At 47.1% G+C, this 22151-nt stretch overlaps 1 protein-coding gene across 2 annotated transcripts; it reads right to left on the bottom strand.

Annotated features, from left to right (window-relative positions):
• Positions 1-1474: 1474 nt before the first annotated feature.
• Positions 1475-21745, bottom strand: LOC122762340 (receptor-type tyrosine-protein phosphatase beta-like). Of its 2 annotated transcripts, none has more exons than XM_044017529.1 (32): positions 21582-21745; positions 21084-21357; positions 20398-20679; positions 20038-20301; positions 19427-19690; positions 18961-19230; positions 18619-18885; positions 18212-18478; positions 17439-17702; positions 17106-17369; positions 16132-16395; positions 15794-16054; positions 12428-12697; positions 9055-9318; positions 8698-8964; positions 8319-8609; positions 7927-8205; positions 7709-7858; positions 7379-7631; positions 7042-7151; positions 6852-6957; positions 6446-6523; positions 6326-6343; positions 6162-6243; positions 5997-6087; positions 5837-5913; positions 5589-5723; positions 2552-2674; positions 2300-2463; positions 1952-2087; positions 1747-1854; positions 1475-1594 (listed from the first exon to the last, which is right to left on the bottom strand). In XM_044017529.1, exons 1-32 carry the CDS (start codon positions 21687-21689, stop codon positions 1586-1588), a joined length of 6060 nt encoding a protein of 2019 aa, XP_043873464.1. In that variant the 5' UTR covers positions 21690-21745; the 3' UTR covers positions 1475-1585. The 2 variants fall into 2 exon arrangements, with proteins under 2 accessions (XP_043873464.1, XP_043873465.1); XM_044017530.1 differs by having other exon boundaries at positions 1495-1594; positions 1791-1854.
• Positions 21746-22151: the final 406 nt, after the last annotated feature.

Below are 22151 nucleotides of genomic sequence, written 5' to 3'. Positions count from 1 at the left end.
ACGCAACTCATTGTACTCTGAAATACACGAGTACCCCGAACGCACCTCAGACGACTCTGAAATACACCGTGTACCCTGAACGCACCGCAGAGTACTCTGATATACATGAGTACCCTGAACGCACCTCAGAGTACTGACATACCATGGATGTATTATAAGAACTGGATAGAGCTCCGCCCCCTCTGCCTTGAAGACAATTTTGTCATGGTGGCCACTTCTGTGTACTGCAACAAAAAATACTCACGGGCCCAGAAAGCAATTTTCCCATTGACCACAATAGTAAAAGAGACCTGGAGACATGTATAGATATTTATATTCTATATTTTTAATTCATGGAGTTTCATAGTTTCTCAGAGTGACGTCACAGCTGTGTACGAGCACAGCAAATCGCCGTCATGTGGCGTCTCTGGAGCGGCGCTACTGTCATGGAAGCGTACGATGTGAAAACGTCATGAGAAATGTGAATAACTAACTACTGCGCATGCTCATGCTCTACACCAGGGCCGGCTCTTGGCATAGGCGATATAGGCGCTCGCCTAGAGCGCCATCTGCTGGAGGGGCGCCCCTCCAGCAAAAAAAAATAATAAAAAATTTAAAACAATGAAAATAAAAATGATTTTCTATTCCCAGTCGCCCTCATTTGTGTGTTCTCTCTTGAAAAGAGCATCAACGGTGAAGTGTCTAGGCAGGTGTCATTTGATGATAGATGCTTTTCCTGCAAGGAAGTCCAGACGTGTACAATTTTAGTTGAAGTGAAAGACACGCTGGAAAGAGTTACCTGAAAGTTTGTTGTTGTTGGTTGATGTAATTCAATACTTGAAAGTTGTGATTTTTTGCTGTTTGCTTTTGTTGTTCAAATTAAACATGTGTGATTATTCATTTGGCTGGTGTAAATCGTGTGTGTGTGTGCAGGAGAGCAATCTCGCCTAGGGCACAAAATTAGGTAGAGCCGGCCCTGCTCTACACAACCCGGAAAGAAACGCGCAAGTCAGAAAACTTTTTTAAGTGGCATATGCGCTGTGTGAGCAACTCCATAGGAATGAACGGAACTAGAGGGGCGGTGCTCTATCCAGTTCTTATAATACATCCATGTGATATACACCGTGAGTACTTCCTGTCTGAATGTGAGCACTTCCTGTCTGATGTAAGAATATAAATGAGTTGTTGATCCACTGCTGCCTCCATCACTAAGTTCAAACGTCTTATTTTGAAATCCTTTGTTCAGATTGACCACAGTGACACAGAGTGACCACAGGAGGCAGCAGAGGACCAGCACCTCCTGTGATGTTCTCTCTGGACTTTGGTGTGGGAGAGTGAGTGCTTTACAAATGTCTGTCTCACGGTGAGATAAAGACGGGATCATGTGACGTAAATATCATATAAACTTTATTAACTTTTTTTATTAAGTTGTTACATGAACTGTCCCTTTAAAGATGAAACAGACACAGAATAAATATATAATTTAACTGTAATTTATTTACTGTTTATGTGATGAACACATGATGTATACGTACATATATATATTTGTTTGTATGTATATACAGTTGAGTGATGTCATTTCTTGTTGAGGTTTAACGTCTGGAGTTCAGTGTTTCTGTAAACAAGAACAAACACACACTCATCAGCTTTGATCTTTAATAATTGATGTTTAATAATTGATCATTAAACATTGATCAGTGATCTTTAATCTTTAATAATTGATCATTGATCGTGAAACATTGATGAGTGATCTGTGTGACTGCTCACTTTCATGTTCTCATAGACCATACAGAGAGAGTTCTCATGCTCACTGTGGAGAAGTCTTCTGGCTCTGAGAACATCTCTGACACACTGATGCAGGAAAGAGTATTGACGCTGACAACACACACACACATTCAGTATTATTGAATAATCCACACCTGTGATTAGTGTGTGTGTTTGTGTGTGTGTAGTGCATGTGTGTGTGTATTACCTCAGTCTGGACCATGTGTGATCTGTGTAGTCTCAGGTCAAACACAGACCCGTAGATGTCCACTGTATCTTTGGTGTCGAGTTGCTGTAGAACTCGGTCCAGAACAATGAAGGTCCCAGTACGACCAACACCAGCACTGATGACACACACAAACACACTGTGACTTCATTGATCACATTGTTCTTATTTGGTTTTTATTCCTGGATCCAATTCAGAGAACCAGATTCAAAATCAGACACAGAACAAGTCACCTGGTTCACAGTCCGAACCAGAGTCCACAACAAAAGCAGAGTCAGAACCAAATACACAGTGAAGAAGAAGTCAGTTCTGTGTGTGTAAGTTCTGTACCTGCAGTGGACCACGGTGGGTCCAGATCCTGGGCTTCTGTTGACATAGTCTCTGACAGTTCTGACAAACTGGATCAGGGACTGAGTCGTCTCTGGAACACCATGATCAGGCCACACAGTGTAGTGAAACTGACGAATCAGACGAGAGAAGCTGAGCTGCTCCTCCTAACACACACACACACACACACAGATTATGATGATGAAGACGATAATGAAGATGATGACGATGAAGATGGCGCATGTAAAGACGTACGCTGCACATGTTGAACTCTCGTATCGTCCACTCAGGTAAAACAGACTCTGACGTCATCCTGACGATCAGATCTCCATAGAACAGAGAATCCTGGTCAAACGGCCAATAATGATCACACTTTACCTGCAGGGGAGTAAACAGCAGCTGAGACAACACAGTCAACCTCAACACAGTCAACTTCAACATAGTCAACCTCAACACAGTCAACCTCAACACAGTCGTAATGAAGATGATAAAACAGACTCTGGCGATGAAGATGAACATGTAAAGATCACACACTTTACCTGCAGGGGAGTAAACGCAGCTGGAGCAGTCAACCTCAACACAGTCCTCAGCATAAGCCTCCAGCACAGTCAGCCTCAGCACCACTTCAGGTCAAACAGACAGCTAGTCAGCCTCCCGCACAGTCCTTGCACAGTCCTCAGCACAGTCATCAGATCTCCCAGAATCAGAAGCCAGGCCTCAGCAAGTCAGCCTCAGCCAATAATGACTCAACAAAGTCAACTTCAGCACCACTTCCAGCCTCACCAGTCAGGTCTCAACTTCCAACAGCAGCTTAGTCAGCTTCCAGCGCAGTCAGCCTCCAGCCTCCCAGCTTCAGCATACAGTCAGTCAGCTTCCAGCCTCAGCATAGTCAACGGCCTGGTCAGCACAGTCACAGTCATAGTCAGCACTTCCCTCAACCTCAGCACAGCTTTGATCCAGCACTTAGTCAGCCTCCCAGCAGTCAGCCTCCTCAGCACAGTCAGCTTCCAGCATAGTCAGCCTCCAACACGGTCCCAGCTTTGAGTCAACCTCAACACAGTCAACCTCCAGCACAGTCCTTCAGCGCAGTAAGCAGCAGCTGAGTCAGCACAGTCAGTCAACCTCAGCAAAGTCAACCTCAAGCAAGGCTCAGAGAGTAGCACAGTCACCTCAACAAAGTCCACTCAGTCATGAGCCTCAGCCTCAGCACAGTGAAGCAGCAGCTCAGCCTCCCACACAGCCTCAGCACAGCCAGCCTCAGCATGAGCTCAGTCAGCCTCCCAAAAAGTCAGCTTCAGCGCATAGTCAGCCTCAACCATCAGCACCTCCAGCAAAGTCAGCCTCCCAGCACTCAGTCGCCTGTACAGTCAGCCTCAGCACGGTGTCAGCTTCAGCATAGTCAGCCTCAGCACAGTCAACCTCAGCAGTCAACTTCAGCACAGCATAGTCAACCTCAGCAGTCAGTCAGCTTCAGCACAAGCAGCTGAGTCAGCACAGTCAGCACAGTCAAGCTTCATGAGTCAGCCTCAACACAGTAAATCAGCGAGACAGCACAGTCAGCAGCCTCAGCAAAGTCAACATAGTCAGTCAACCAGCTGAGACAGCACAGTCAGCCTCAGCACAGTCAGCCTCAGCATAGTCCCAGTCCAGCAAGGTCAGCTTCAGCAGTCAGCCTCAGCAGTCAGCCTCAGCACAGTCTCAAGCATAGTCAGCCTCCAGCAGTCAGCCTCAGCATAGTCAGTCAGCCTCCAGCCAGTCAGCCTCACAGTCCAACTCAGCACAGTAAACAGCAGCTGAGACAGCACAGTCAGCCTCAGCATGAGTCACCCTCAGCACAAATCCAGCCTCAGCAGTCCAGCTTCCTCTCAAACCTCAGCACAGTGGCCTCAGACAGCAGTCCAGAGCCTCACACAGTCCAGCCTCAGCCTCAAGCAAAGTCAGCTTCCCAACATAGTCAGCCCCAACACAGTCAGCCTCAGCACCCGGCTCAACAGCATAGTCAGCCTCAGCACAGTCCCTCAGCACAGTCCAGCCTCAACAGCACAGTAAATAGCAGCAGACAGCACAGTCAGCCTCAGCAAAGCAGCATAGTCAAGCCTCCAACACAGTAAACGGCGGCTGAGCACAGTCTCCAGTCAACCCATAGTCAACCTCCAGCAACAAAGCAGCAGCTCAGCAGACAGCACAGTCAGCCTCAGCAGTCAGCCTCAGCAACAGTCCTTCAGCACTTAGCCTCAGCATAGTCAGCCTCCCAACAGTCAACCTCAGCACAGTAAGCAGCAGCTGTCAACACAGTCCAGCCTCAGCACAGTCAACCTCATGCCAGTCAACTCAGTAAAACAGCGGCTGAGACAACAGCAAGACAGCCTCAACATAGTCACCCCCATAGTCAACCTCAACACAGTAAACAGCAGCTGAGACAACATTCAACCTCAGCAGTCAACTCAACATAGTCAACCTCCTCAACACAGTAAACGGCAGCGCAAGAGGTCAAACTCAGCGACTCAACACAGTAGAGCAGCGGCTGGAGACAGCAAGCTCCCAGTAAACAGCTGGCTGAGCCTCAGCATAGTCAACCTCAGCACAGTAAGCAGCGGCTGGGACAGTCAACAAAGTAACCTTCAACATAAGCCTCAGCAACAGTAGCCTCAACACAGTCAGCCTCAACACTTGGTCAGCAGCTGAGCATAGCCTCCTCAAACACAGTCAAGTCAGCCTCCTCAGTCAGCCTCATTCAGCGCAGTCAAACAAGTCTCAGCATAGTACACAGTCAACCTCAACATAGTCAACCTCAATGCAGTAAACAGCAGCTGAGACAACACAGTCAACCTAAACACAGTCAACCTAGTTTTATAAACACAATTCAGTTTCAGTTAGTTATCGTTTTTAATCTCTAGTTAGTTTTTTGTCCTTTTTTCATATTTATTTTAGGGTTAGGGTTAGAAAATGTTTTTTTCAATTTTAGTATTGGTTATTTGGTTAGTTTTTGTTAACTATAATAACATTGCTTGTGCAATTAATACAGTGTTGCTAACGTTAGGTAACTTCACTTGTACAGCAATAATGTTTCAGCTCTTACAGTAGTTAACTACATTAGTAAAACTAATGATGAGTTGCTCATGATAGGCCTTAACTATGCTATAGATAGGCCTCAACTAAGTCAGATAGGCCTTTACTAAGTTAGATAGGCTTTAACTAAGTTAGCACGTAAAACAGTGATTAAGTGATAATACTTGGTGAAGAACAAATCAAGTCATGCTTCTACAAATGTCGGAGGTCAGAGGTCACTCACTCGTCCTTTCTCCACACACTGAGTGACCATCACAATGTTGTGGACGTTTTGCTCCCACACCATCTTCCAGAAATCGTCTTTGGTCCCGGGCAGAGGTCCCTGAGTGGCGATGTACTCCCGACGGAAGTTATTACCCTGAAAAATACAAACAGGTCACCATGGTGTCACGTGATCAGGAAGTGATGTCAGAAGATGATGTCACGTGATCAGGAAGTGATGTCAGAAGATGATGTCAGAAGAGGTCTCACTGGGATGTAGCTGGCATTGATATAGTCTGAGCAGGGGTCGTCATCTATGTAGGACAACTTCACTCTTGTCGAGTCATCTGCACACAGAATCCACACATAAGTGAGACACTGCCCCCAATCCCATCCTGTCCCCTTTGTGGGCGGAGCTGCAGATACTCACAGGTCAAGATGTTGTTGTATCGGTTCTTCCCGCGGTTCTCTGGCAGCAGTGCATAGTCCATAGGCTGATTACGACCGACGTCCTTCAGGTCCTGGTGGAGAAGAATCCACAGAACAGAGTCAGGAGAGAGCACTCAGTTTCCCAGGAGTCATTGCAGTAACTCACCTCGTATTCCTCTGAGAGCAGGTAACTGGAGTCAGCCTGAAGTTTGAGGAGGTGAGATTCAAAGTTCAGGATCCTAACAGGACTGAAGGAGAAGGTAAAACATTCACCACAACAACTCAAGCAGACAACACATGATGTGAAGATGAAGGAGTTGGACTTCTCACCTGGAGATGTGGCGTTGCCTGTGTGTGTGTGGGGGGGGGCGGCGCAACAGTAAACAGTATGTTAGTCCAAGATAAACAACAACAATGACTCATTCATCACTTCATCACTTCATCACTTACCCTCTGACCCCAAGATGACCTGCTGATGGTGCGCTCTCTCTCTTTACATTCATCCCAATGGTCGCTCTCTCCACAACACTGAAACACCACACAACTGGTTAGAAACAAGTTAATGTAACAACACAACTGGTTAGAAACAAGTTAATGAAACAACACAACTGGTTAGAAACAAGTTAATGAAACAACACAGCTGATTAGAAACAAGTTAATGTAACCACACAACTGGTTAGAAACAAGTTAATGTAACAACTCAACTGGTTGGAAACAAGTTAATGAAACAACACAACTGGTTAGAAACAAGTTAATGTAAACACACAACTGGTTGGAAACAAGTTAATGAAACAACACAACTGGTTAACTACACTCATAAAACTTAACAGTGTGTTTTGTGTGTGTAGACACTTACACTTTGTGAGCCTTGTGTTTACAGATGATCAGAGCGATGACTCCCACCATCATGGCGATGAGGAACAGACCAGCACTGACGCCCTCGATCACACCATTCAGAGGCTCTGCAGCGCACACACACACAGTTACACAGTTGTGTGTGTGTGTGTGTGTAAAAAGAAGTGATGATGACGAAGGTCCTTCCTCACCAGCTTCAGTGATGACAGGAAGTGACAGGTAAGTGTCGGCATACAGAGGAGAGACAGTGGTGGCGCTGTTGTCTTCACCAAACAGCTGAGTGAACGCTCGGACACTGAGTCTGGAAAAAACACAACGTCAACAACATGTCAACAACACGTCAACAACACATCAACAACACTCCAACAACACGTCAACAACACGTCAACAACACACCAATAACACGTCAACAACACGCCAACAACACGTCAACAACACACCAACAACACGCCAACAACACGCCAACAATACGTCAAATCTGGTGTTGATCAGTTTTGGTCACATCATTAGTTCAGTTAGACTTTGGACCTGTAGGCCGTCTTAGGCTTCAGTGGCCCGTCACAGAAGTGATTCTGGTCTTTGCTGGTCTCTGGATCACAGGTGCCCCCCAGTGGCTTCATCCCCGTCCCCAGACTGATCTGGAAGCTTTGGGCGGAGTCGGGGCCCTGTTCACAGTGACTGGTGAAGTAGCTGGTCTGGTAGAACTTGATGGAACTGTTGGATCTGTAGTCCCGGTAGGAAGGTAGTGGGTGCTGCTGCACTGGCTGCACATTAACAGAACCTGCAGAAGAAGAAGAGCTGAGATCAACCCGGCCAATGAGACATGAGACATGAGACATGGTGACAGGGTGTCAGTACCTTCTGACTCGGTCACTACCACAGTGAAGAACCTAATGGCACCATTGACGTCACTGAACCAGCTGCAGTTGAACTTAAAGGTGATGGAGGAAGTGGTGACCACAACAACCTTCTGACTAACCCTGTTGTGGAGGGGTGGGACTGGAGGACCTGCATGTGGAGTTGTGTTTCAGAATGTGACCCGTTCAGTGATGTCATTCAAGTGCACGTCCACTTACGGTCGATCATGGTGACCACGCTGTCCTGAGCCTCATCGCTGGTTGTCCTGTCCGACATCACCTTCACTGAGACACTGTAGTGTTTATGTGGCTCCAGCTGTGTGATAACGTAGGCGGTGGCATTTTTCCCAGTGCGTCGGGAGTAGACCAGCGTCCACGAATCCTTGTGGAGACAATCTATGATGTAGGAGTCATAGTCGGCCACTGGAGGTGCCCAGGAACAAGCGATGGAGGTGGAGCTCTGAGGATGACAGTGGAGGCTCTGGACTCGCTCTGGCTCTGCAACAACAAGACACGTCGACAACATGACCTTGAATCCCTCACCTGAAGTGTCTTGGAGTTGTAACTGGTTACCTAGAGAACTATACTGTGTAACAACTGCTGCCACCTACTGGTTCTGATGCTGTAGTGGATGGGTGTGCTGTATGTGAGCCAGGTCCCCGGTTCTGTCGCGCCGCTGACTGTGCGGAGACTGAAGGTGTAGAGTCGTCCAGGGAACAGCCCCCTCAGGAGGCGGCTGCCGGATGTGCGGCTGTGGTAAGGGTTGATGATGGACAGCTGATCCTCTGGAGTCCACTGAAGGTCGAAGTTGTCATAGTCGGAATCTACAGGACTGTTCCAGGTCATCTCCAGAGAGGTGTTGGTTACGGCCCCAAACAGGATGGAAGTTGGAGGTCGTGGAGCTGGGGGGGGGAATGGGCAGAAAGAATAAAATTGTTGTTTCTGCATCACGTGACAGCGAACAGCAAACTAAACATCAGCTGGACTCACCTGTCCGACCCACGGCGCCGACTCTGTTACAGAGCTCACCACTCAGACTCAGCATCTCGGCTCGATACAGTCGTCCTGGGACCAGACCCGAGAATACAAACCCAGTGACCTCTGAACCCAGTCGCTCCTCTGCTTGACGCTCACCACCACGGTCATAAAGACACAACAGGAAGCCGCTCACGTCACCAACACCGCGATCCCACGTCACCAGCAGAGAGTCGGACTGGTTTCCAGTCCCGACTCTGAGGGAAAGAACAGCTGCTGGCACTGAAGACATCAGTGAAGGATCAGTGACCTCCATTGTGATGTGTGTTTACTCATTCATTTGTGTGTTTGTGTGCGTGTTCATCTGCTCACCTGTCCTGGCCCACATGAACGTCTGGTTGCTCTGCTCGCCGCTCAGAGTTACAATCACCACCTTGTACGCCCTTCCAGGTGTGAGACCATGGAAAGTGCACTGGCGCCCATTGGCCAGAAGACGGCGCCGCTCCTGCAGCGACTCATCGCTGCGATACAGGATGACTTCATACAGGTCCAAGTCGCCCTCCGGTGGCGACCAGAGGAAAGACAGGCTGCTGGTGCTGTTGGACTTAATGGACAGATCAGTGACAACAGCAGGACCTGAGGGGAAGAGAATGTCTGGCAGTCTTCATGTGTTCACATGTTCACAGTCTTCATGTGTTCATATGTTCACAGTTTTTAAGTGTTCACATGTCAACAGTCTTCATGTGGTCACATGTGCACAGTCTTCATGTGTTCACATGTCAACAGTCTTCATGTGGTCACATGTGAACAGTCTTCATGTGTTCACATGTCAACAGTCTTCATGTGGTCACATGTGCACAGTCTTCATGTGTTCACATGTCAACAGTCTTCATGTGTTCACATGTCAATAGTCTTCATGTGTTCACATATTCACAGTCTTCCTGTGTTCACAGTATTCATGTGTTCACAGTCTTCATGTGTTTACATGTTTACAGTCTTCATGTGTTCACAGTCTTCATGTGTTTACATGTTTACAGTCTTCATGTGTTCACAGTCTTTACATATTCACAGTATTCATGTGTTCACAGTCTTCACATAGGTGGCGGGTAACTGGACTTTCACTCTTTACCCACTGCCGCACTTCTCTTCACAGTCGTTTGAATTTCATGCTGTAACTGTAACTCACCCAGTAAAACTAATCATTGTTGTCATCTACCATCCACCAGGCCCATTGGGACACTTTTTGGAGGAACTAGATGTCCTCCTTTCAAACATCCCAGAAAATGGCCACCTTGACATCATCTTCACCAGAAACTGCTCCACCTCCGACCTCAAGGTAACCCCACTTCATGTCTCTGATCATTTCTTCATTTCCTACTCTCTCCCACTCTCCCAATCTGATGATCTCATCTCATCAGATATTGCACTTCCGTCGCAACATTCGCTCTCTCTCTCCCTCCTCTCTCTCCTCAACTGTTCTATCAGCACTTCCTTCAGCTGACTCCTTCTCCCTCATGCATCCCAACTCTGCCACAGAGACCTTCCTCTCTACTCTGTCCTCCTCTCTTGACTCTCTCTGTCCTCTTACTTCACGGCGGGTTCGTAAGTCCTCCCCAGCCCCGTGGTTGTCTGACTCAGTGCGTGCTGAGAGAGCCACGATACGGGCAGCAGAAAGGAAATGGAGGAAATCAAAACACCTGCTTTCCTATCACTCTCTCCTCTCCACCTTCACTGCCTCTATCTCTGCAGCCGCCAAACAATTTTTTCTATCAGACTAAAATTCAATCCTCTTTCTCTAACCCCAAAAAACTTTTCTCGATCTTCTCTAACCTCCTTGACCCCTCCACCCCCCTCCTCCCTTCTACCAATTCCCTTTGTCAACTACTTCACAAAAAAGTAGATGACATTCGCTCTTCTTTCTCAACCCCACCTCCTGATCTCACCACTCTACCAACCACACATTCAGCTCCTTCTCTATCCTCTTTCTCCCCTCTATCTCAGGATCAAGTTCTTTCCCTAATAACCTCTGCCCGCCCCACCTCCTGCCCCCTTGACCCTATCCCCTCTCACCTTCTTCAGTCAATTGCTTCTGATCTTCTTCCTTTCCTCACCCACCTCATTAACACATCGCTATCATCTGGTTGCTTTCCGGACTCTCTTAAAGAGGCCAGAGTGACCCCCCTCCTTAAAAAACCCACCCTTGACCCGTCTGAAGTTAATAACTACAGACCTGTCTCTCTTCTTCCTTTTCTCTCCAAAACTCTGGAGCGCGCTATCTTTAATCAACTCTCCTCCTACCTTCACCGGAACAACCTTCTTGATCCTCTTCAGTCTGGTTTTAAAGCAGGTCACTGAGTCAGGGCTGCCTCTCTCTCCTCTGTGCTCATCCTCTTGGACCTTTCTGCAGCGTTTGACACAGTTAACCACCAGATCCTGACTTCCTCCCTTCAAGAACTAGGTGTCTCAGGCTCTGCACTTACCCTTCTCTCGTCCTATCTTCAAAACCGAACATACAGAGTAACCTGGAGAGGATCCGTGTCTGAACCCTGTCCTCTAGCTACTGGGGTCCCTCAGGGTTCTGTCTTGGGCCCTCTCCTCTTCTCTCTATACACCAACTCTCTTGGTTCTGTTATTCTCTCTCATGGTTTTTCCTACCACAGCTACACCGATGACACCCAACTCATTCTCTCTTTTCCCAGCTCCGACACACATGTAGCAGAACGGATCTCCGCTTGTCTGACCCACATCTCTCAGTGGACGTCTGACCATCACCTGAAACTCAATCTCGACAGGACCGAGTTTGAGTGTGACACTTGATGACCATCTCTCCTGCCAACATTGCTGCAACAGCTCGATCTTGCAGATACATATTACACAACATCAGAAGGACCTGTGCCTTCTGGGTTAGAAGGCGGCAAAGGTTCTGGTCCAGGCTCTTGTCATCTCACAATTGGACTACTGCACCTCCCTCCTGGCTGGTCTCCCTGCGTGTGCCATACGACCTCTGCAACTCATCCAGAATGCAGCAGCTCGACTGGTCTTCAACTTACCAAAGTTCTCCCACACTACACCGCCCCTCCGCTCCCTTCACTGGCTTCCTGTAGCTGCTCGCATCCGCTTCAAGACTCTAGTGCTTGCGTTCCATGCTACAAACGGATCCGGTCCAGACTACATCCAGGACATGATCAAAACCTACACCCCAGCCCGCCCACTCTCCTCTGCATCGGATCGCAGAGGCATTCGCAGAACTCGAGACTGTTCACTGTCCTCGCTCCCAAATGGTGGAACGAGCTCCCCATCGACATCCGGACAGCGGAAAGCCTCCACATCTTCCGCCGCCGACTAAAAACACATTTCTTCCGACTCTACCTCGACTAAGATGACGACGACAAAAAAAATAAAAAAATTTATCACTTGCTTAAACGTCGCACTTATGACTAGCACTTTATAGTTTGGCTTACTTGAAGCTCTTACTTATTTCTAGTTCTTGTTTTTACCCAAATGTTTAAATGCACTTATTGTAAGTCGCTTTGGATAAAAGCGTCTCCTAAATGACATGTAATGTAATGTAATGTTCACAGTCTTCATGTGTTCACAGTATTCATGTATTCACAGTCTTCACATATTGACAGTCTTCATGTGTTCACAGTATTCATGCGTTAACCCTCTACATATCATGTACAGTTTGTTGTAAATAATAAAGTTAGAAAACATTTTGTGTTCAACGTGTAAAAAGTCGTCTTACGTGTCCGTGCATCGGCGCTGACCCCGGTGCTGAAGACACCTCCGCTGGCGGTCTGGACCAGGACTCTGTATTTCCTTCCCGGTGTGAGGCGGTCAAACCTGTAGCTGGTGTGTCCGTGTGTCTGCGAGGCATTCATCACCAAAGTGCCTCTGTCATCTTGCACCTGCAGAATGTAGCCGTCAGCCACGCCCACAGCTTCCTGCCAGCTCACCTGGAGGCTGCAGGTGGTGTGAAGGTTCTCCACCTGCAGCGCCTTCACTGCGGCAGGAACTGGACACATGAATCAATGTTTTAACAAATCAGTCAGATTTTTATATACAATATATATATATGTGTACATATATACAGTTGCAAGAAAAAGTATGTGAACCCTTTGGAATTATCTGGATTTCTGTATAAATTGATCATAGATTGTGATCTGATCTGAAAGTCACAACAATAGACAAACACTGTCTTATTAAACTAATACCTCACAAACAATTATATGTTTTTATTGAACACACAATGTAAACATTCACAGTGCAGGGTGGAAAAAGTATATGAACCCTTGATTTAATAACTGATTGACCCTCCATTAACAACAATAACCTCAACCAACAGATCAGACCTGCACAACAGTCAGGAGGAAGTATGAACCATTCCTCTTTACAAAACTGTTTCAGTTCAGCAATATTCTTGGGACGTCTGGTGTGAATCGCTCTCTTGAGGTCATATCATAGCATCTCAATCGGGTTGAGGTCAGGACTCTGACTGGATCATCCCAGAAGGTGTATTTTCTTCTGTTGTTGATTTACTTCTGTGCTTTGTGTTGTTGTCCTGTTGCTTCATCCTCTGTCGAGCTTCCGTTGGTGGACAGGTGGCCTTAAGTTCTCCTGCAAAATGTCTTGATAAACTTTTTCATTGATGATGACAATCAGGCCCTGAGGCAGCAAAGCAGCCCCAAACCATGATGCCTCCTCCACCATGCTTCACAGTTGGGATGAGGTTTTGATGTTGGTGTGCTGTGCCTTTTTTTCTCCACACAAATAGCGTTGTGTGTTCCTTCCAAAAAACTTTAGGGTTAGTAACTTTGGTTTCTTCTGTCCACAGGATATTTTGCCAGTAGTGCTGTGGAACATCCAGGTGCTCATTTGCAAATTCAAATGTGCAGCAATGGGGTTTTTTGGATAGCAGTGGCTTCCTCTGTGTTGTCCTCCCATGAACTCCATTCTTGTTCAATGTTTTACGTATCGTAGGTTTGTCAACAGAGATGTTAGCATGTGCCAGAGATTTCTGTAAGTCTTTAGCTGACACTCTAGAATTCTTCTTCACCTCACTGAGCGGTCTGCGCTGTGCTCTTACAGTCATTGTTACAGGAAGGCCACTCCTAGGGAGAGTAGTGACAGTGCTGAACTTTCTCCATTTGTCTTACTGTGGACTGATGAGCATCAAAGCTTTTAGAGATACTTTTCTAACCCTGTCCAGCTTTATGCAAGTCATTCATAAATTCGATCTCAGAACACGTATCAGAGCATTCACATGCGAAATCAATGAAATCTTTCAAAACATCGAAATCCCAATCAGATGTTACTTCCAGTCTGCAAACTATACCGCAGGTTTGGGGGGAGGGCTCACATACAAATCATGTTTCCAGGGGAGCTCATGTCTCATTAAGGGGGGCAGAGACCCTCCTGGCTCCCCCGTAGTTCACACCAACACTGTGACTGTGTGCACATTAAGACTGTGTCAGATTGTTTTACCGTGTGTTACTGTAGGCTCATCATCACTGTAGACACTCTCTGTAGACATTGCTGTGAAATGTTCCTGTCATAGATCACATCATGATGGAGATTTTAGCTGATGTGAATATTTCTGATGCAGCTGGAAACACTTTAACTTCACTGTAGTTTAGAAGTGACTAGACTTGAGTTTAGAAGTGAGCTTAGAATCTCCCTGTAGACAAGCATTCCAGTGACTGTGTTTATATTTACACGTGGAAATATAGTCATGAAATAGTGTTAAGCAAGATGTTTTAATGTGAAATAGAGTCAAAAGAAGTGAGTCAGTTTGTATGGAGGACCAAAAGGGCCAAAAGTAAATAAATAAATACACCATTAAATCATTCATTAAATGTGTCATGAAATAATTAAATGTGTCATGAAATAATTAAATGTGTCATGAAATAATTAAATGTGTCATGAAATAATTAAATGTGTCACGAAATAATTAAATGCATGTATTTAATTAATTAATTAATGACACATTTAATTATTTCATGGTCCGTGTTGCAGTGGATCATTAATTTATTTTATCTGTCAAACTCTCCCATCAAAGTCAGAGGGCGGGGCTAATGCTGATCGAGTCTGATTCATTGCTTTGGTCTGAAATGGCATGGCTGCCATGTATCACAGCATAGCAGCAGAGAAAATAAATATAAACCTGAAATAAATATTTTTCTGAGTCCCCGAGCGCAGTTTTAAGATCATTTGAGGCAATTAAATGATCATTTAGAATTCAAAAATGTGGTTTGTGTATGAAGATATGATGTATATATATAGTTTGGCAGCGACGGTATCAGAGGTGATCAGCTTTGCCTCAGCGAACGCTTAGTGTCCAAAGGAGATAGTTACCTCGGCCTGTCCTGATGAAATGATTCGCTGGCTCAGATCATTTGAGGCGAGAAATTAGTCATTTAGAATTCAAAAATGTGGTTTGTGTATTAAGATATGATGTATGATACATAGTTTGGCAGCGATAGTATCGGAGGCATAGGCTCAGATTTATATTTTTGCCCGTGGGTGCCCAAATGATATAAATGCCATCATATAAAGATCATATAAAGATCATATAATTCTGACTATATAGGGGTGGCGTGCTCACTGCTTCTGAACATCTGATTTTAGCACACTCAGAGTTGATTGAACTAATGCTGATCAACTGTTCTGAAACAAAAAATCAGAGTTTGACACCTCAGAGTTGGCCAACCTAGAGTTAAGGTTTTAACTCAGAGTTTGTTGAACCTGCTTTCTGAAACAGGCACCAGGTCGTCTGACTCCTGACTCCGATGAACTCTTGGAGAAGTCATTAGCCTAAGGGTTCACATACTTTTTCCACCCTGCACTGTGAATGTTTACATTGTGTGTTCAATAAAAACATAAAAACATATAATTGTTTGTGAGGTATTAGTTTAAGAAGACTGTGTGTGTGTCTGTTGTTGTGACTTAGATGAAGACCAGATCACATTTTAAGACCAATTTGTGCAGAAATCTAGATAATTCCAAAGGGACTTTTTCTTGCAACTGTATGTGTTCACAGTTGAGTACAGGTGTGTACAGATGTGTACGGGTGAGTACAGGTGAGTATTCAGGTGTTCTCAGGTGTTCTCACCTGTTCGTCCCGAGGCAGTGTTGTTGTTGAGCAGTTTTCCGCTCACTGACGTCACCGTCACCCTGTACTTCTGTCCAGGCTGCAGAGACCCAAACGTCACCTGGTTCTGGTGTTTGGGGACACGTCGGACGTCGAGCTGTCGGTCATCTCTGAACAGAATCACAGAATGTTGGTCTACGTCGCCCTCTCCTGGCGTCCAGCTCACCTTCAGACTGCTGTCCTCGCTGCTGCTCAGGTGGATGTTCTTCACTCTGCTTGGAACTGAAGGACAGAGATAACAGATCCTGTTTCAGATTATGGTTCTTCTGACTGGATAACATGAAATGGGCTGTACTCACCTGTGCGCCCCTCAATGAACAGTGTCCTCTGGTTGGGGCCGCTGAAGGTAGAGACCAGTATCTTGTAAAGACGTCCAGGCGTCAATGAAGAAAGGACACACTCGGCCACGCTGCTGCCCAGAGTCACAGGAGGAAACACCTTCATGTCACTGAAGAGCAGCTGCACCTCGTAGTGATCCACATCACCTGGAGCAGGCCACCATGTTACCTTCAGCTCCTCTGTGCCCCGCCCAGCCAGAGCCAGGGACCGGACTGTTGCCGGGACTACAAGGACAGGACACAAACATTAGTCTCCCATTGATGACATCATATAAGCAGAGTCTCAGTCGTCTCAGTCCTCTAACACAGTCTCAGTCGTCCCAGTCCTCTAACAGATTCTCAGTCGTCTCAGTCCTCTAACACAGTCTCAGTCCTCTAACACAGTCTCAGTTGTCTCCGTCCTCTAACAGTCTCAGTCCTCTAACAGAGCCTCAGTCCTCTAACAGAACTCTGTCTCTGTACAGTTGAAATAAAACCTATATTGAATGTGAAGTGCAGCTGAACCTCAGTTTACTGCTGTTCTTCAATTCATACAAGTTATAATGGAACTTAGTCTTAGTCTCGTGTTCCCGGTCACAGTCACGGTCTTGGTCTCGGCCTTGTCTCAAATTGGCCTTGGTTTTGGTCTTGGTTTAGGTGTTCTTGACTACAAGTCTAGTATTTAGAGACAGCTCCTGAAGCCGGCCATTGCCACCACGTTAACTGGGATTTCACTTCAGTCACTGAAGGACTGAACCATTCTGGCAACTCATCTGAACTAATGATTCTAATGATTCACTTTTACCCAAAACAACTGCTTTACAAGTCACGTGTTTGTGTTGCGGAGAAAACCGCACTGTGATGAGTCCGTCCACTCAGAGGAGGTACAAAAACCTCTGGTTCTGGCTCTGTCACACATTTCATCATGATGACATCATCATCACATTGTTACTCACAGGTCCTGCCATGTGTGGATATGCTGGCCTCATATTTGCCGCTCTGAGTGTTCACCAGGATGGTGTAGAGTCGGCCAGGCACTAGACCGTGAAACACACACTCGTTCTGCGACTTGTCCACCGTCTGGTTCTGCAGGAATACGTTGTTGTGTTTGATGAAGACCTGGTATAGGTCCAAGTCTCCGGCTGCATGATGCCAGTACACCTTCAGGTAGTCGTCTCGGGCGGCATGGGTTGCTGTCGGGTTCTGGACCTTTGATGGTTCTGAAGGAGAAAAGTGAGTGTGACACTGGTGACAAAGCAAAAAGAAGAAAGACAGGACAAGGTGCTCACGTGTTCTCTCCAGGATGAAGGTGTGGTTGTAGTAGACGCCGCTGCGGGTGGAGATGGAGATGTTGTAGAGGCGTCCCGACACCAGAGAGTTAAACACACACTCTGGACTGGACTTAGAAACGGCCAGAGTGTGAAGAACCTTCTCCCGGTCCCTCAGGGTCACCAGGTAACTCTCCACTTCACCTGCAGCCGGGCGCCACGACACGCTGAGGAAGTCCATGCGTCCATTATTACTGACCGTCACCTCGGCAACAGAGGACGGGACTGTCCAAGGTCAGAGACATGGCAGTGAGAACTCCACTCTGTGTGTGTGTGTGTGTGTGTGAGTCAAACAAATGTCTCATTTTCTCAAAGTCCAAAAAACAGCAGATGAGTTCATGTAAGAGTTTGTTTTTTCTTATTGTTTTATTTTGTAAACGTAATATTTCTGTAAACTTGAGTTCTGTTACCATATGAAACGTTATGAATTTATTTAATCCTTCATAAGCTGAAGCTGTTTCCTGCAGCGAGGGAAGTGTGTTTATATTCTACACACGTCACTGCAGACAGGAAGTCTCTGACAGGAAGTCTCTGACAGGAAGTCTCTGACATGTTGAGAATTCCTGACAAATTCCTGCCTTTCGATGTTATTCTGCTTAAAAATCACACTTCCATAAAAACAATGTTGTGCTCACTGTTCCAGCTGAACTTATTGATTCAGTTAGTGATCGATCAGGTTTATTGATCAGTTTACTTTCATGCTTGGAGGATCAGAAAAAGTTGTGTGGTGTCACCTGTACGTCCCTCAGCGACCGTCTGTCTGGACGTGTGTCCCGCTCGGACGCTGGTCAGCACCAGCGTGTACAGAGCTCCTGGCCTCAGACACTGGAAGCTGATGGTGCTGGTGTTAGCATCAACGCTCACATTCTTAATGACGCTGCTGTCGTGGATCAAAAGGACTTGATACGAGTCCAGATCTCCATCAGCTGGTCCCCACTGAGCCTGAAGACTGTCCACGGTGCCGAGGTTAGAGATATGCAGCCTGGACACCTGAGCTGGAGCTGAAGACAAGACTGGAAGATGTTAGCTAACACAATTACCCTGTTAGCTACTTTTAGCTGTCACGTTAACTAGCACTTTAGCTTCCATGTTGGCCGTTAGCTGACCTGTCACACATGCAGCAACAAAGAGAAAAACGTACCAGTCTGCGCCATAACAGATGCAGAGCTACTCAAGTTCCCGCTGTTGGTCACCACAGTGACGCCATAGCAACGTCCCGGGGTGAGGAGGTTAAAGGTGCATTCTCTCGACTCCCAGGGGAGGAACCTCTGAGCCACCACGGTGGCAGACTCCACCCTCCTGAGTAGTACGGTGAAACCATCCCACTCACCAACTGGTCGACGCCACAGGACGCTCAGGGTCGTGTCGTCAATGTGACGCACCAACAGCTGCTGCACAGGACGCGGCGCTGCAGGAAAATGTGGCAGGAATAAATCCACATGGGCTCTCACAGATGTACACAATTTAATACACATTTACTGACCCAGTCGTCCGTCGCAGACTGCCATGTTTTTCAGGATACCACTGTGAACTGTGACCTCTGCCCTGTAGAGTCGTCCTGGAACCAGGTCGAGGCCGGAGAACTCCAAGTGTCGGCTCAGTTTATTTGTTGTCTCGTTAACAACGACCACTGACCCGTTCCTCAGTACAATGCTGTAGTCCTCCCAATCACCTGAGGGGGGAGTCCAGCTGAGCTTCAGTGTCCTCTCTTCACCAACAGGAGACATGGACAGAGACTTCACTGGACCAGGAACTGACATGGGACAGGAAGAATGCAGAGTTAGACACAAAGACAGGAGAGTAGACCTGAAACTGAGCTGTGGTGTCATCAGCATGCCGTCAAATTGTTATGTTATCATGATGTCATAATCGTGTCACCATATCATCAGCATGATATCATTATAATCATGTCTGGTTCTCTGGTTGTTGTGTCATGTGATCATCGTTACCTGTCCTCCCTTGAGTCGCTGAATCTGAACTGTGACCTCCAGCTCTGGTTCTGACAAACAGCTCATAGCAGCGACCGGGTGTCAGACCCCCAAATGTCACCCAGGTGATATTGGGCAGTAGATGGCGCTGTTGGGTGGGTGATCCTGGAGCCGATAAGGTGACCTGGTAAAAGTCCACGCTTCCTTCAGGTGACACCCAGGATGCCAGCAGACTGTGTGAGCTACCATTGTTGTCAAGCCTCAGGTTTGTGACTGGCGCAGGGACTAAGGAGACGGGTACCAAGTAAGTCATGGCTCTGGAACAGAGACTTTCATTTAGACCTGAATTTTGGGCCTAAGTTTTCGGATTTGGACCTGAACCCTAGATTTGGACCCATATCGAGGATTTGGGCTTGGATTCTTGTTTCAGATTCTGCATTTGGATGCAAATTCTGGAGGTGGATCCAAAATCTTAATTAACCCCTAACTCTGGATTTAGATCTGCACTATAGAATTGTACATGCATTCTCAATGTGTGCCTGGACTCTGGATTTGGACTCTGGATGTGAATGTTGTTGTCAAACATAGACCTGGAGCTAAAAAAAAAGAACAAAATATCCCATAATATGTACCTGTGGCAGCCTCCCTGGAGATGAAGTTCTGCAGGCTTACAGCCTCTGTTACCACGGTGACAGTGTACAGAGTCCCTGGCCGCAGACCATCCAGCTCAGTCGACACTGTTGTATTTTTTAGAGTGACGTTCTTCATCAAAACACCGTCCACATTTGTCAGCAGAACCCTGATCTGCTCGGTTCTGCCCACCCCCGGCTGCCAGGACACTGCAAGGCTGTCTGAGGACAAGGATGCCACCTGGAGACCACGGACAGAGGAGGGAGCTGGGCCAAGAAGACAAGTAAAATGCCTGAGTCTCCAGCAGCAGGTCTCTGGCTCAAGTCTGAACGAGACAATCAAAGCTGGAGACACTCACTCACCTGTAGCTGCTGTGGTGAGGAGAGGTGTGGAGCTCCTGTTCCCACTGGTAGCCACCACACTCAGTGTGTACCGAGTACCAGGGACCAGGGAGCTGAACCCAGAACGGGGCATTGCTGAGCCCATGATTCTGGTACTGTGGATGGATCCAGAGTTAGTGTCCTCCAAAGTCACATCATACCAGTCCACATGACCCGCAGAACGAGACCAGGACACCCTCACACCAGGAGAATCGTACTGAAGCTGGTCCAGTTGGACCTCCAAGCCGGCCGGACTGACTGGGTCTAAAACACAAGAAATGAAACAAGTGAGAAATTTGATTTTAGATTTTTAAAGTGTGTGTGTATGTGTTTGTGTGTATGTGGGGGGATGTAATCCTGGATCTGGTCTCTGTGGGGACAATGATGTTGTCATGGAAACGAACAGGAAGTAGAGGAAGAGACAGGGAGGGGCAGGATGTTGAGGACAATTCCTGAACCCATTTCCTTGCTGTGGACATGTAGTCACATGACTGTGCAGGTTCAGTCACTGACCTTCACATCTTACAACAACAGGAAGTGAAGGTAACACCATGTGATTGAGGGGGGGGGGTTAGAAAGCAGGGGGTTATTTTATTTTCATTTGTGTGTTTGTGTGGTTTGGTGACCGTGTAAATGTTGCCATGGAAACAGTGATGTCACCCTCTCACCTGTGTGTGCTGGCATGCTGCTCTTCTCTCCGTCGCTCATTGAAACCACAGTGAACTGGTACAAAGTCCCAGGTTCCAAACCTTCAGCCCGACACAGGAAGTGGTTCAAAGTGGCTCCATATGGGTCGCAGTCACCTGTCTGAGCCTGTGTGTCGTGTTCAACGATCAGGCTGAAGTCACATGACAGACCACCGGTGGTAACCGTCACCACCCCTGAATGTGACTCTAAACTGAGCCCTATCACATTCACCGTGCAGCGTGGAGCAGGTGGACCCTGAGACAGGAAGTGACAAAACAAACACACACACAGGTGGACCCTGAGACAGGAAGTGACAAAACAAACACACACATAGGTGGACCCTGAGACAGGAAGTGAAAACAAACACACACACAGGTGGACCCTGAAACAGGAAGTGACAAAACAAACACACACACAGGTGGACCCTGAGACAGGAAGTGACAAAACAAACACACACACAGGTGGACCCTGAGACTCACAGGGGCAGATGTTATGCTGCTCCTTTGGATCGTTGTGGTCTCAGTAGTGGGTGGTGTCCTTTGGATCATTGTGGTCTCAGTAGTGGGTGGTGTCCTTTGGACCGTCATGGTCTCAGTAGTGAGTGGTGTGCTTTGGATCGCCGCAGTCTCAGTAGTGGGTGGTCCTTTGGATGTCTCAGTAGGTGGTGTGCTTTGGATGTCTCAGTAGTGGGTGGTGTGGATCGTGTCTCAGTAGTCCTTGGACCGTGGTCTCAGTAGGTGTCCTTTGGATCGTCGAGGTCTCAGTAATGGGTGGTGTCCTTGGATCATTGAGGTCAAAGTAGTGGGTGGTGTCCTTTGGATTGTTGAGGTCTCAGTACTGGGTGGTGTCTCAGTAGTGGTGGTGTCCGGATCGCAGTAGTGGGTGGTGTCTTTGGATCGGATCTCAGTAGTGGTGTCCTTTGATGTCTCATGTCGTGGTGTCCTTGGAGTCACAGTAGTGGGTGGTGTCCTTTGGATCATGGTCTCAGTAGGTGGTGGGATCGTTGATGTCAAAGTAGTGGGTGGTGTTTGGATTGTCGAGGTCTCAGT

Source organism: Solea senegalensis, unplaced genomic scaffold (genome assembly GCF_019176455.1).
Source record: "Solea senegalensis isolate Sse05_10M unplaced genomic scaffold, IFAPA_SoseM_1 scf7180000015564, whole genome shotgun sequence".
NCBI lineage: Eukaryota > Metazoa > Chordata > Actinopteri > Pleuronectiformes > Soleidae > Solea > Solea senegalensis.
The sequence above is the reverse complement of the archived record's forward strand: the minus strand, read 5'-3'. Positions and strand labels throughout refer to the sequence as shown.